The 14,392-nt window shown below is 46.3% G+C and overlaps 1 protein-coding gene across 4 annotated transcripts; it reads right to left on the bottom strand.

Annotated features, from left to right (window-relative positions):
* Window positions 1–4,282: 4,282 nt before the first annotated feature.
* cdc42ep3 (CDC42 effector protein (Rho GTPase binding) 3) lies at window positions 4,283–12,545 on the bottom strand. Of its 4 annotated transcripts, XM_085997893.1 has the most exons (3): window positions 11,935–12,545; window positions 11,130–11,199; window positions 4,283–6,022 (listed from the first exon to the last, which is right to left on the bottom strand). In XM_085997893.1, exon 3 carries the CDS (start codon window positions 5,709–5,711, stop codon window positions 4,932–4,934), a length of 780 nt encoding a protein of 259 aa, XP_085854019.1. In that variant the 5' UTR covers window positions 5,712–6,022; window positions 11,130–11,199; window positions 11,935–12,545; the 3' UTR covers window positions 4,283–4,931. The 4 variants fall into 4 exon arrangements, with proteins under 4 accessions (XP_085854019.1, XP_085854018.1, XP_085854020.1 ...); XM_085997892.1 differs by lacking the exon at window positions 11,130–11,199; XM_085997894.1 differs by lacking the exon at window positions 11,130–11,199 and having other exon boundaries at window positions 12,064–12,545.
* Between the last annotated feature and the right edge of the window lie 1,847 nt (window positions 12,546–14,392).

Genomic DNA, 14,392 nt, shown 5'->3' with positions numbered 1-14,392 from the left:
GGTAACCCAGATAATCATATGGTAACCCAGATAGCCATACGGTTTCCCAGATAACTGTACAGTAACCCAGATAGCCAAATGGTAACCCAGATAGCCGTACGGTAACCCAGATAGCCGTACGGTAACCCAGATAGCCGCACGGCAAACCAGATAGCTGTATGATAACCCAGATAACCGTATGATAACCCAGATAGCCATACGATAACCCAGATAGCCATACAGTAACCCAGATAGCCATACAGTAACCCAGATAGCCATACAGTAACCCAGATAGCTGCACAGTAATCCAGATAGCCGCACGGTAATCCAGATAGCCATACAGTAACCCAGATTGACGAACAGTAACCTAATGGAAACTCTCTCAGATCAGGTTTGCATTTAAAGCATTGATTTCATGAAAAAATGCCATGCAAACTTGACACAATGTGGGGTGAAATTGGCCAATGCAAGTATTACCAGAAGGGAAAATTGCTAATTGGAGCCCATTTTACACCATGCCCGATTTTCTTTCCCAAATTGGGCACAGTGAAAAGCTGGCTCCTGATTCGCTATCTTCCCGTTCTGCACTACTGGTGTGCACAGATTTCACCCCCCCCCCCCGCCCCCCCACACACAATGATCTTAATCATATTGAAACTGGAGTTTTGTGTCATATTCTGGGCACTGCACTTTTGGAAGGATGTGAAGGCCTTAGAGAGGGTGCAGAAAAGATTTACGAGAATGATTCCAGGGTTGAGGGACTTCAGTTACATTGATAGACTAGAGAAGCGGGGTTGCTCTCCTTAGAGCAGAGAAGATTGAGAGCAGATTTAATAGAGGTGTTCAAAACCATGATGGGTCTAGTCAGAGTAGATAGAGAGAAACTGTTCCCATTGGCGGAAGGGTCGAGAACCAGGGGACACAGATTTAAGGTGATTGGCAGAAGAACCAAAGACAACATGAGGATAAACGTTTTACTCAGTGAGTGGTTAGGATCTGGAATGCAATGCCTGCAAGGGTGGTGGAGGCAGACTCAATCACGGCTTTCAAAAGGGAGTTGGTTAAGTACCTGAAGGAAAAAAATTTGCAGGGTTACAGGGAAAGGCCGGGGGAGTGGGACTAGCTGAAGTGCTCTCGCAGAGAGCCGGCACGGGCCCGACGGGCCGAATGGCCACCTTCTGTGCTGTAACCATTCAATGATTCTATGAAACACATTATTGTGCCACTTCAACATGACATTGTTCTGATAGGGCTTCTAGCTTTTCTCCATCTCCAAATAACAATTGCTCATCAAACGCTCATCTCCAGAGAGCGCCTGAGCTGTACGGACCAGGAAGGTGCCAGGCTCGAACCCCAGATCGCTCCAGCAGTAATAGCAGGAACGCTAAGGTTGATCTTGACGCCCTGGGTTAAGGAGAGGAAATTTTGCCATAGTTTGAGAGCCTTCCTGCTACTTTGTGACACGTGCTGGAAAGAGTGATGCGTGGATGTTGGGGAAGCACAGGGTTGGTCTTGGATAGAATGCTCCCACTTGCCGACTTGCACGATCAAGACGCACACATATTAGCTGAGGTACAGGAGGGTAACCAACACGTGGGGATTCGCTCCCCAACATGTGGGGAGCTGTACCCCGACACGCGTGGAGCCGTACCCCGACACCTGTGGAGCTGTACCCCAACACACGTGGAGCCACATCCCGACACGCGTGGGAACGTACCCCAACATGTGAAGAGCCATACCCCAACACATGTGGATCTGTACCCCAACACATGTGGAGCTCTACCCCAAAAAGGACTGAATGCCTTCAGGAGGCAAGGGAAGAAAATTGGTGAGGAAAAAGAATCAACTCTATTACAGGTGAATATTTGGAATTCCAAACTCGGGCACATTTATATCTGGGTCAGGTTTGCCTTTGCTGAGCAGCAATAATTACTTCTAGTTGGTACTTACTTTGGTTATCCACTTTGGTGTCAAAAACAGGAAGGCAGATTATTATCTAAATGGCAATAGATTGGGAGAAGAGGAAGTGCAACGAGACCTGGGCGTCCTTGTGCACCAGTCGCTGAAGGTAAGCATGCAGGTGCAGCAGGCGGTTAAGAAGGCAAATGGTATGTTGGCCTTCGTAGCGAGAGGGTTTGAGTACAGGAACAAGGATGTCTTGCTGCAGTTGTACAGGGCCTGGTGAGGCCACATCTTGAGTATTGTGTGCAGTTTTGGTCACCTTATCTGAGGAAGGATGTTCTTGCCATGGAAGGAGTTCAGCGAAGATTCACCAGGCTGATACCTGGGATGGCAGGAATGACGTATGAGGAGAGATTGGGTCGATTGGGCTTGTACTCGCTGGAGTTTAGAAGAATGAGAGGGGATCTCATTGAAACTTATAAAATTCTAACAGGACTAGACAGACTAGATGCTGGAAGGATGTTCCCGATGGTCGGGGAGTCCAGAACCAGGGGTCACAGTCTAAGGATAAGGGGTAAGCCATTTAGGACAGAGATGAGGAGGAATTGCTTCACCCAGAGAGTGGTGAACCTGTGGAATTCTCTGCCAAAGAAGGCAGTAGAGGCCAATTCATTAAATATATTCAAGAAGGAGTTGGATATATTTCTTAAGGCTAAAGGGATCAAGGGATATGGAGAGAAGGCAGGAACAGGGTACTGAATTTGGATGATCAGCCATGATCTCATTGAATGGCGGAGCAGGCTCGAGGGGCCGAATGGCCTACTCCTGCTCCTATCTTCTATGTTTCTATGCTACAGGCTCCCTCTTACCTCATTTCCTGCAAATCTTTATTATAAACTCATCAAAGACAAAGTAGCTTAGTTGTTATCATAAAACTTCTTTGCAATTTCTGCTGAACTTTATATCATCTTTGACATTTTCCTATTGTACATGTAAACACATATGGGTGTTAGTGATACTGGCATGAACTCCAGTGGCAGTATAACCAACTGTGTCAGCTGATGTTCTACCTCATGCAAAGTATCGCAGTGCACCTTTAGAATGACAGCTTTGTATTAAGTAGAACATCACACCAGTTTTTGGCATTCATTATAAAACATTGTACGTTGCCAATCCCTGTGGCACTTGTGACCCAAGGGTTAAATGTTTTCATCGATGAAACAATCATCACCTCAGTTTGGATTTGTTAGAAACTTGCTGCTAAAAGCTAGAAGTGAGCAAGAAAGTACAGAACAAGAAAAGGCCACTCAGCCCACTCCATTTACAAATGATGAGATGGGGATTCTAAAAGACCTTCGGTGTACAGCAGGAGTCTTCTCCCCATGGGGAAAGGCTCCGGAGTGACCACCTTTTCAAATGACATTTAAGGGCAAGAGCAGAGACTGAGTTTCGATAGAAAACTCTTTCAGAGAGCTGGCACAGGCACAACGGGCTGAATGGCCTCCTTCTGACTTGTAAAGTTCTATAAGATGGGGAGGGACGGAGGGGCAGCAGATAAGATATTCCACTCCTTGAACCCTGTCTCCCTGCCCCCCCCACCCCCATTACTGGTCCTGGTGTGGTCTTCTTTGTCTCCCCTCCACCCTCCGTCTCCCCTCTACCCTCCGTCTCCCCTCCACCCTCCGTCTCCCCTCCACCCTCTGTCTCCCCTCCACCCTCCGTCTCCCCTCCACCCTCCGTCTCCCCTCCACCCTCCCCCTCCCCGCCACCCTCCCCCTCCCCTCCACCCTCCCCCTCCCCTCCACCCTCCCCTCCACCCTCCCCTCCACCCTCCGCCTCCCCTCCACCCTCCATCTCCCCTCCGTCTCCCCTCCACCCTCCGTCTCCCCTCCACCCTGAATGCTATTTGAACAGGTGGTTGAAATCTTGTGGGGAAGAAGATTCTTGCTGATAAAATGATTCGATAGGATAGATACAGAGAAACTGTTTCCTCTGATGGGGTAGTGACAAGCTGGAACTTGCTCCCCCAAAAGGCTGAGGATTCTGTGTCCATTGAAATTTTCAAAACAGAGATCAATAATTTTTGCTGGGTAACAGTATCAAAGAATATGGATCAATGGCAGGTAAATGGAGTTAAGATACAGATCAGCCATGATCTGATTGAATGGCGGAACAGGCTCAAGGGACTGACTGACCTACTCCTGTTCCTATGTTCCTCACCATGACATTGACAGCAAGAACAAAATCGCAGCCACACTGCCAGATAGTCATTTGCACATTTTGATCTGGGGCCAAACCGACAATAATGCTTCATGCAGTTGGCGGACACATTCACTGCTGGGTGAAGAGAACACCATTGTCAAGGGACGATTGGAAAATAACAACTCCAGTGACACACCAACACTGCACAATAACCCATACTTATCTCTTTATTCTGTGTCAGATGCTGCACTCGTTTCAAGCAACATGTGTACATTTAAGCGATGTTTTGCAAAAACAAATTTGCTTTGAAAAGTACTTAAGCGATAGTTAACCAAAAACAAAAAGATTCTTGCAAACTACCACTACAATTGTGAAGAAATTAAGCGTTTAATATAATTGCCTGAATTAGGGAAGGATATCATTGACCCACCAAGCACACGTTCAATTGCACAATTGTGCAACTGCTCTCGTACCAGAATTGTGACCCGGCCATTGACAATGTTCAGTTGGACCCGGTTACATCGTACAAACATGGACCGACTGCTCCTCTACTGAACTACTGGGCAAACAATGCAACATGTCCGTTTCCATAGGCACATCAGTGGGAAATTGTGCCACAGCCATCACAGCGGTCCTTCATGCTCCTCGGAGCTAGAGTTGGAAATATAATAACCAACAACATCAAAAAAGAATCCCAGACGATGCTGCATTAAACATTTCCAAGGAACGATGTCGCCGCTGACATGTCTCCTTCAAGCTCAACGTGCAGACGTACAGGTTCAGTGGTTCAAGCGTACTGTGAAAGAGGTCCAACCTCTCCGTTGTCGTCTTTGGTGAGAATGTGCCCATTATTTGACCTCCAGCTGGTGCTTTCTGTCCATAACGTTGAGGACATCATCCAAAATAGAAGGTCCTAGATCCAGCTGAAGGGAAAGGAGAGAGCCGGTGAGGTTGAGGAGGGAATCCTCCGATGGATTGGTTGTTTTGGGCACTCCATACTGTGCGGGACAGAGAGTGGAATCTTTTTCCACATTTTTACAGTCCCTAGCTTGCCCAACAAAGTTATGTGAGTGATTGATGCTGTGTTCGCTGTTCCGTAATACCTTTGGGAATTTTTTCACCTCTCTCCCTTCTGTGCTAATGTTCCCATTCCCCCATTGCTCACCGTTGCCTGGCAAGTGTTGCTCAGTTGCTGGGTGGAGCCGAGGGGGCTTGGGAGGGGCTGAGAAGTCCTGCTTTGAGACAAAGGTCACGGCAGTCAGTAGAGGCAGGTTGAGGGCTTGGGACCCGCCTATGCTGGGCAGCGATATGGCATTTTTCAGCACCGGCGAGGGAGTCTCGGAGAAAGTAGGGTTCGGGGTGCTGTTTGCCCGTAAAAATTCACTGTGCACTCCATATTGACCAAGCTTTGCCTTGCCCTGATTTCCAGGCAAGAGGTCGTACTTGCCTTGAAGGAAGGAAATATCCCCAAACACATCATGCACCCCTCCTTTGCCAATGTGAATGGTGTGTCGGAAGTCTCCAAGAGGAGGGCTAATCATATCAGGGGACAAAATGTCCCTCAGCTTAAATTTCTTGCCTTTCTTGTTGCTGGTTGTTTTTAGGTAAATTGGTGTCTTGGCCGGCATCCCTCAGGCAGTGTCAGAAGAATCTCCAAAAACATTCAGTTCTCCCAGCGGGTATGAATAAAAACCCTCCAAGCAAAAAGGTTTCAAGTTCCGTCTCTCTTTTCCTTCCCCCAAATTCTTATTATTTTAAAGAGAAGCAAATCACACTGTCGACTCATGAAACCCTTACAGCTTTGAACAAGAGTCTTTTTGCTCTACCGCGGAAGAGAAGGAAGCCAAACACAAGGGTAGGCAGCTCTGAAGAAAGTGATGTCCTTATCGGTCACGTGACTCAAAACCTGGGGCAGCTTTCCCGAGAAACACGAGGTGATCTGTGTAAGGAAATGAGACAGATTATCAGCACCTGAGTCTTGAGTTTTACAGAACAGCCTGCGATGGAACTGACCGTTCCGGCTTACGGATGAAACTTCATTCATTAGGCAGGTGGAGGAATTTGCCCGAATAAGAGCTAGCCAACCTTTTCCCTTCTTGCTCAGCCATTACCATGAATGCATTGGCAGTGGCGGTTGAGCAATATTCATAGAATCATAGAATGATACAGCACAGAAGGAGGCCATTCTGTCCATCATGCATGTGCCGGCTCCTTGAAAGAGCTATCCAATTAGTGCCTCTACCCGGCTCTTTCCCCATAGCCCTGCATATTTTTACCTTTTAAGTAATTATCCAATTCCCTTTTGAAAGTTATTATTGAATCTGCTTCCACCACCTTTCAGGCAGTGCATTCCAGATCATAACAATTTGCTGCGTAAAAAAAATTCTCCTCATCTCGCCTTTGGTTCTTTTGCCAATTATCTTAAATCTGTGTCCTCTGGTTACCGACCCTCCTGCCAGTGGAAACAGTTTCTCCTAAGTTACTTTATCAAAGCCATTCATGATTTTGAACACCTCTATTAAAACTCCCCTTAATCGTCTCTGCTCTTAGGAGAAGACTATTCACTCACTAAGGTCTGCTGAGACCTGCTCACTCGCTCGCTTATTGTCTGAGCTCAGGTTTTTAAAAACTCGTTTCCTGCTGAGCTGTGCCACTGGGCAGCTGCATTGTGAAGGGGACAATAAGTCTGAATGACTCACCACAGCAGCAGGTAGTGATGATTTATGGCACAATTCACCTCTCTCTGCACAAAATTGTTGGGAGTTGTAAGCACAGCTGCAACCTTTCCGTGCAGTTGGAAAGGGAGCTGGAGATCCATCATATCATCACTAAAAGCCATGGGTTGACTGCCATGATAGCTGAGCAGTAAAACCAGACCAGGAACATCTCAGGGTTCATCCCTGGTCTGGCCTGGGCTGTTAGCTAATCGCAGCCAGGGCAGTGATAGAGGCACTACAACTGCCCTCAGGGAGCCCAGGCTTCGGAGAGGGTTTAAGAAAATAAATCAGACCAGGTTCCTGTTCGTAATTGTTACCCAGTGATCAATACTGGAGTGTGAGTGTGTCTGAGAGAAATAGCGAGAGAGAGAGAGAATGAGAATTTGCAGTGAGCCCAGCCCCTCTCAGGCTTTCAAACTGACTTGTTCACTGTTGCAATATTAGTTTCAATTTCAAGGGAGTATGAGATAATGTTAAATATAGCTCCCTTGCAATAGTATCCCTTATGTTTTCACGGTGAGGCTCAAACTAATAGAATGGAGACTTGGATGCCTGTTGCGGTGGACGAATACTGAATCAGAGATACATCAGAGTTGTAAGAGAAGGACTTGGATGCAGTGCAGGATGTAGCATAAGAAGCACGAAGGGATGGACGAGGTCAATCAGAAGCACAAAGGGAACTGCAAGGGCATCAGTAACTTGAAAAGATGCATGAGAAGCATCAGAGGCACAAAGTGTAGGAGGAGCTGATGAGAAGCAAGTGGAGAAAGAGGAGGTCAAAGGCAGAAAATCACCAAAAACGGATTCACCGCGCAGTCGTCTCATTCACAGAATCTATTGCACAAACAGGCCATTCAGCCCAGCTGACTTATGGCAGTCTTCACACTAACCTCCCTCCCACTCTAATTACCTCTTCCCACCCTGCCATGTATCCCTCTATTGCCTTCTCCCTCATATAGGCACAAAGCCTACCCTTAAATGTATCAAATCTATCTGCTTCAGCCACTCCATGTGACAGCAAGTTTCACGTTCTCACCATCCTGTGTAAAGAGATTGGGGGTTATTTTGGCCAAAGGGTGAAAACATGCACTGTGGGTGCTGTGCTGATAAGACTAGCCTGTTTAAAAGTCTGGTTTTAGCACGCAATTTTGGTCCTAATTGCTGATTACCATAATTTGAACTTGCCCGGAGGCGCTAAATTAGACACCTCAGGTTTAGCACTCAAGCGCTGATTAGATGCAATTTTCGTGCGGCAGTATATGTGGGCTCCACACACCCACTTCCACTGAAGGTGTGGAGTGCGTGGCTGACACAGCGGCTGATTTCAAGATGGCTCAGGGACCGAGGGAGAGGGCGCGCAGGTTCTTGGACACAACACTGGAGGTCCTGGTGGAGGAGGTCCAGAGGAGGAGGGGTGTCCTGTACCCACAGATGGGAAGGAGTCCACCTCACCCTCCTGTCCCTCTCTCCTGCAGCAGCTGGTGCTGCTCTTCCTGGCCTCATGTCCTCGTCCCATTCCTCCTGCAGACCAAGAGGGACCCCGAGCAAGATGCCGATGACCAAGCACTCCCTTTCTCCTCGTGACTCCTATAAGGTGGAGTAGCACAGCACTTACTCTTTGTAGGTGAAGTCCTCAGAGAATTTCCAGAATAACTGTTGATAAGAGTGTTGGCGAAGTCTTGACAAAGAGTCCCAGAAAGTCTTCCAATGTGCTTCAAAAGTCCTCTTCAAACTTCCAGCAGCAAGTGAAGAGTAAAAGGTGACTTACCTTTAAGTAGCGCTCAAAATCCTCTGCAACGACATGTTTACTCCCAATCAGCTGATCATTGTTAGGAGAGGGCGTTGGGTCAAGTGCCAGCCACCAAAATGCCGTGCAGCCTCCTTAATGAGCGCTAACAGGCAATTTAAGTGGCAATCAGCTGCGTAACAATCTCTCCTCTTAGTCTTCTCTTTTTCAGAGAAAAGAGCCCCAGCCTGCTTAACCTTTCCTGATAGTCGCATCCTCTCAATTCTGATAACATCCTTGTAAATCTTTTCTCCAGTGCTCCACTATGCTTGTTTTAGTATAGAGACCAGGACTGCACGCTATACTCCAAGTGTGATCTAACCAAGCTTCAATATAAATTCGACATTACCGCTCTGCTTTTGTATCTTGTCCTCTAGAAATGAACCCAGTACTTTACTTGCACTCTGTATGACCTTATCAACTTGTGCTGCTACTTTTAGTGATCTATGTATCATATTCCCAGATCTTGTTTCTCCTCTACTCTATTTAGTTTCTTAGGAATAAGTGGCCTCCTTATTCCCCTTACTAAAATGAACCACCTCACACTTCACTGTATTAAATTTAATTTGCCATTTACCTTCCCACCCTGCAAGCCAAGTATGCACCTAATGCCTAGCAATCTTCTGGTAGGTATGTGTCTGCCCACCTGATGATGGCTATGCGTGTCTCATTCTTTGGCAGTCTAGTGGTGAGTTTGTGTGGCATCCTTGGCAGACTAGTTTGGGGTATGTGCCTAATTCCTGGCGGTCTTGTCATGATTATGTATTTGACTCCCTGGCAGTCTTGTGACAGATAGGTGTTTGGGTCCTTGGCAATTTTGCAGTGGGTATGTGTGTATCTGGAATTCTTGTAGCGTGGGATGTGCCTAAACCCCGGTAATCTTCAAACCATAGAAGCTTAAGGCACAGAAGAAGACCACTCGGCCCATCATGTCTATATGGGCTGTTTGCTAGAACAGTCCAAAACTAATCCCATGGCGCTGCTCTCTCCCCATAGCCTTGAACCTTTTACAATCCATTCTTGTTATGTGTCTGTGTCTGATTCCCTAGAGGTATACTTGAGGTTATCCCCACTCACAGACCTTGTTAGTTCAGATTTTGGCCCATCTAAGAGTCAGTACGTGTGGAGATAAGAGTTCCGGTCTCTGACTACTGGGTTGACATCCAGTGGGGTACTTGCGTTTGGTGGGAGTGCAGTGACAAACCTCCTATTACATCGAGCCGGTTCTCCTGGTAGGTTGTAAGTCAGGCTAACCACCTGGCCACCTAAAAAGGGTCTTTGTTACAGAAGCAACCCACAGCATGATCTGCTGCATGTAACAGCAGTGGAGGAAATGGGTTGCCTCATGTGCTGCTTGGCACAGAAGAGAAAGAGGAAGAGTCAGTAGGTACTTGTATATTTCTGCTCCTTGAGGGTGGGTGGTGCTCAAGGAAAAGAAAAAAATAAAGACTTGCATTTATATATCGCCTTTCACGACCACCGGACGTCTCAAAGCGCTTTACAGTCAATTAAGTGCATTTGAAGTGGAGTCACCGTTGTAATGTGGGAAACGCAGCAGCCAATTTGCGCACAGCAAGTTCCCACAAACTGCAATGTGACAATGACCAAATAATCTGCTTTTGTTATGTTGGTTGAGGGATAAATATTGCCCAGGACAACGGGGATAACTCCCCTGCTCTTCTTCAAAATAGTGCCATGGGATCTTTTACATCCACCTGAGAGAGCAGATGGGGGCCTCGGTTTAACGTCTCATCTGAAAGACAGCACCTCCGACAGTGCAGCGCTCCCTCAGCACTGCACTGGAGAGACCCAAGACCTCTTAAGTGCCCCCTTTTTAACTGACTCTGTGCACCACCAGGTCCCCATTGAAGGGCCAATAGAAAGAGGCTCTTACACCTGAACTTCCAACCTGCGCCATCAGGCCCCACAACAAGTCAGGTCCCGAGTGAAGTCTGAGGTGCAGAGTATCGTACCACCAACAGTAGGTTCTGAATATAAAAGTGCTTGAAGAGAGCGAGAGAAAGGCAGTGTGACTGTGATGATGGTAATGTATGAATGGATGGTCATAATGAACAAGCTTAGAGGCAGAGGAGAGGGTGTTAGTCAACTACTGCTGATGTGGAGTAATCAGATGATATATAAGGTTCACAACCTTTTAAATCTCTTGTTCGCCTTTCTCTTTCTGCTGAATGTACAACTCCAGAATTTAACAATCCCGTGAAAGTTCAATATAAGAACAAAAGACACAGGCAAGAAACAACCATTCAGCCCATCAAAGCCTGTCCCGCTGGTACCCTAACACTCCCAACAGCATTTTAAATCTCCCCTACATCTGCATCGCTGCCACTGCACCTGGCAAATTATTACAGACATTTATCCCCCTTTGTGTGAGAAGTCCCTTCTGATACGTACATTAAATTCACTACTAAACAAATAAGGGAATCCAATTTCGATAAGGCGCCCTTTTGGTTGTCCAAACTCCAGTAATTCATTTTCCCGAGCACATTATTATCCCTGATCAGTTCAACTCTTTCGCTACAAACCTGCAGGACTAATTGTCCCCGGAATGGGTCAGGTATTGGGAGAGAGCGTTGACATTAGCAGAAGCCTTGCCTGCAATGTTAAATTAAAAGAGAAAAAAACAGCTCTACATTAAAGGTTACACAAGTACAGTCACACAGTTATGTTGCTATGGTTATAACAGCAGTTGTATTTTAGCCTCTCTATTCTGTATTTCAACATTATGCAAAAAAAGCTGTCTTCACAGAAACAGCCAGCAGACCAGGCAGCATCTGTGGAGACAGAAACAGACAGATGCTGCCTGACCTGCTGAGTGTTTCCAGCATTTTTTCTGTTTTTATTTCAGATTTCCAGCATCCACGGTATTTTGCGATTTGTTTCACGGAAGTAATTGCTCATTTTCAATCATTGCTATTCCGGGACTGCCCAGCCCGTTCTGTGACAGTGTGGTTGAAGGGTTAATCTAACTGACTAATGTCTTCCAATCTCTTTCTGCGAAGTAGCTAAAACATATTTGAAACGTTAAATCGAGACTTTTATTTTTGCCTACGCTTGAAACAGTTTTGGGTTCTGTCTTTCACGTTATTATTGCCATCTATTTAATCCAGACAAACTGTCTGAATGCAAAACATAGGCTTAAAATTCCCCGTAACTAGTAGCCGAGAGAAAACGTTAAGTGATGCGGTTTTGGGGCAGCGTTTACTGGATAGCCTGTGGTTATATCCCGCTCAGATCTCTAGCTAACCAGAAAGAAACAAGCTGCACACATCATATTCAAGATGAGAATTGCGAGGGAGGAGGGAGGGGAGCAGAAAAAAAAAGACTTACAGGTTTCCCCCAGAACCTGGGCGAAATGACGCTAAAACTCTCCCATTATCTTGCCCTTTCGTCCATGGGCGAGAGAGATTGCCGATTCCCCCTTTTGCTGGGTGTGCAAGCATTCGAAAATAAAAGCACCTTCTTGCAGCGTGTGTCTGTCCGTCCGTCTCTCTGAAGTTGGCTGTGCGCTCAGGGTGTGTGCAGAGCTGAAGAGGCGATTTCAGTGGCAGCTGGCCAGATGTTGGGGCCACGTTTTGGCTCCTGGGCGGCGGGGGCCCACCTGTGTTTGTCTGTCACATCCACATCGGCTGGGAGCAGGCTTCCCTGTCGCTGTGCGCCCCTCCCTCGGACCGACCAGCTGGGAGGAGGAGAAGGAGGTGGATTGAGGACAAGTCCTTCTGGGCTCCGAAGCCTGCGAAGTGGCTGTCAATAGGAGACAGGGGACAAGCCCAGCTTTTCGGGGTGACAGGTACCTTTACACTTCAACTTCTGCAACAGGAAGGGAGAACCGTTAAAACATATTTCAAAATAAAATAAAAGAGAAGCTGCAATGAGCAGTCATGCCCCCCGGGCACAAAACAAGACACATCACAGGCTCTGCTGTACAGTGGGATGGGAGTATGAGCTAGGGGGAGCAGCCCTGAAATCCTGGAGATCTGGATCGCCTAGCTGGAGCCAATTAACGGCTTAAACAACTCAAAACCGAGCTCAGTATATAACCGGAATCCGCTCAAAAAAGTCTTTGAGACTAAAACCAGCGTGCAATCAGAATAAACGCAAAGCAACTATCATTATACAATCAAGTCAGCTGAAAACGAATAATACTTGTCGGTTCAGGATCCAGTCCGTGTTTTCGAAACGACTTGAGCTTTCACCTCCCCTCAGTGTTTACATAGCCAAGAATATATTTGTACTGCGTTAATGTGCTAGGCTAATGGAAGAGTAACTGCTCGGTAGAAATACAGACAGATAAATTCACATTAACGCAGCTGGAATGCCACAAAGTCTCCAGAAAAGCTTTAAAAAAAAGTTCACAATGACCAAAGGAATGGAGGTGAATATAATGCGATCTAACTCACTCTGGCCAATCCCAGCTACCTGCTCCCAGAAGAAAGGGTGGCCGTGGGGGTTAGAATACAAGGATTATAAAAAGCCTGCAAGATACTTTTAAATACACTTTTATACATTGTACCTGACAATATCTTGCATTTATAGAGTGCCTTTAACATAAAAAAGTCTCAAGGCACTTCACAATGAGAAAGCTCAACTTCAATTGAGTTAGTAATGGTTATGGATTTTTAAGGATATATGGCACTTTTTCAGGACCAGTTTTCACAAATGTCATTTATGAAAAATGTTTCGAAGTAAACGCATATAAATTCTTACATAAGATAAATCTGGATTTGTACTTCAAAACAAGGCAGGCTAGCGGAGGCATTGGCCATACGGATATTCTGATGAAAAGTAAGTTTAAATCAGAAAGTTATGAAGGGACCTCTTCACACAATGGGTAATAAATGCTTGGAATAATCTGCCAGGCAGGGTAGTAGATATGAAAGCTTTGTGGCCCATTTAGAATTAAATTGGATGCTGAGCAGGGAGAGTTAGTGTACTGGAGAGACAAGTTTTAATGGGCAGAATGACCTTTTCCCCATCCTTATCTTTTTCTTTTATTCTTATATTACTACCTAAAATTCACTGAGTATTTTTATTGTTTATACATACTGGGAGTTTTAGATATACACATAACATTTTGTAGGTTTGTAAAAGTTCTAACTGGACTGTGCTGAACTATAAAAGAACAGCTGATCCTAGTTAGGCTTGATGGCAGTATTTTTCTCTGCATCCTTGCATTCCACCCATTGACCCACTGGTTCATGACCTAACTTTGTCATTACCCCACCTCACCTCCCCCCTCCAACACCCACCATGTCCCATCTGCTCCTCTGGGCCATCACTGACATCCTCCTTTGTTCGCAAGCCACCTGCCTTTCATAGATGCAAAATATCTCGAGATAAAGAGATGAGATAGGATATACGGGCCATCTGAGCTCATCCATCCAGGAAAAACCACAGTTCCCCTGCATACTATTCAGTTGTCTCCACAATGATCCCAGTGTTTTTGAAAGTTCATTTTACATGAAGAACTTCCTGACATCAGTCCCAAATGTGCCTGTCAAATTAGGTAACCACACCTCCCCCCCCCTGACCCTGAACACGGGGGCCCCACAAGGATGTGTGCTGAGCCCCCTCCTCTACTCCCTCTTCACCCACGACTGTGTGGCTGTTCATGGTTCCAACATCATCATCAAGTTTGCGGATGATACCACGGTAGTAGGCCAGATCACCAACAGCGATGAGTCAGCCTACAGGGAGGAGGTCCAGCATCTCGTGAAGTGGTGCGCCGATAACAACCTGGCCCTTAACATCAAGAAAACCAAAGAAATCATTGTGGACTTCAGGAAGT

The sequence above is a fragment of the Somniosus microcephalus genome, chromosome 9 (genome assembly GCF_052327205.1).
Source record: "Somniosus microcephalus isolate GS21.2 chromosome 9, FLI_Smic_1.0, whole genome shotgun sequence".
Taxonomy (NCBI): Eukaryota; Metazoa; Chordata; class Chondrichthyes; order Squaliformes; family Somniosidae; genus Somniosus; species Somniosus microcephalus.
Note: the sequence above shows the minus strand (reverse complement) of the source record. Positions and strands in the feature narration are given on the sequence as shown.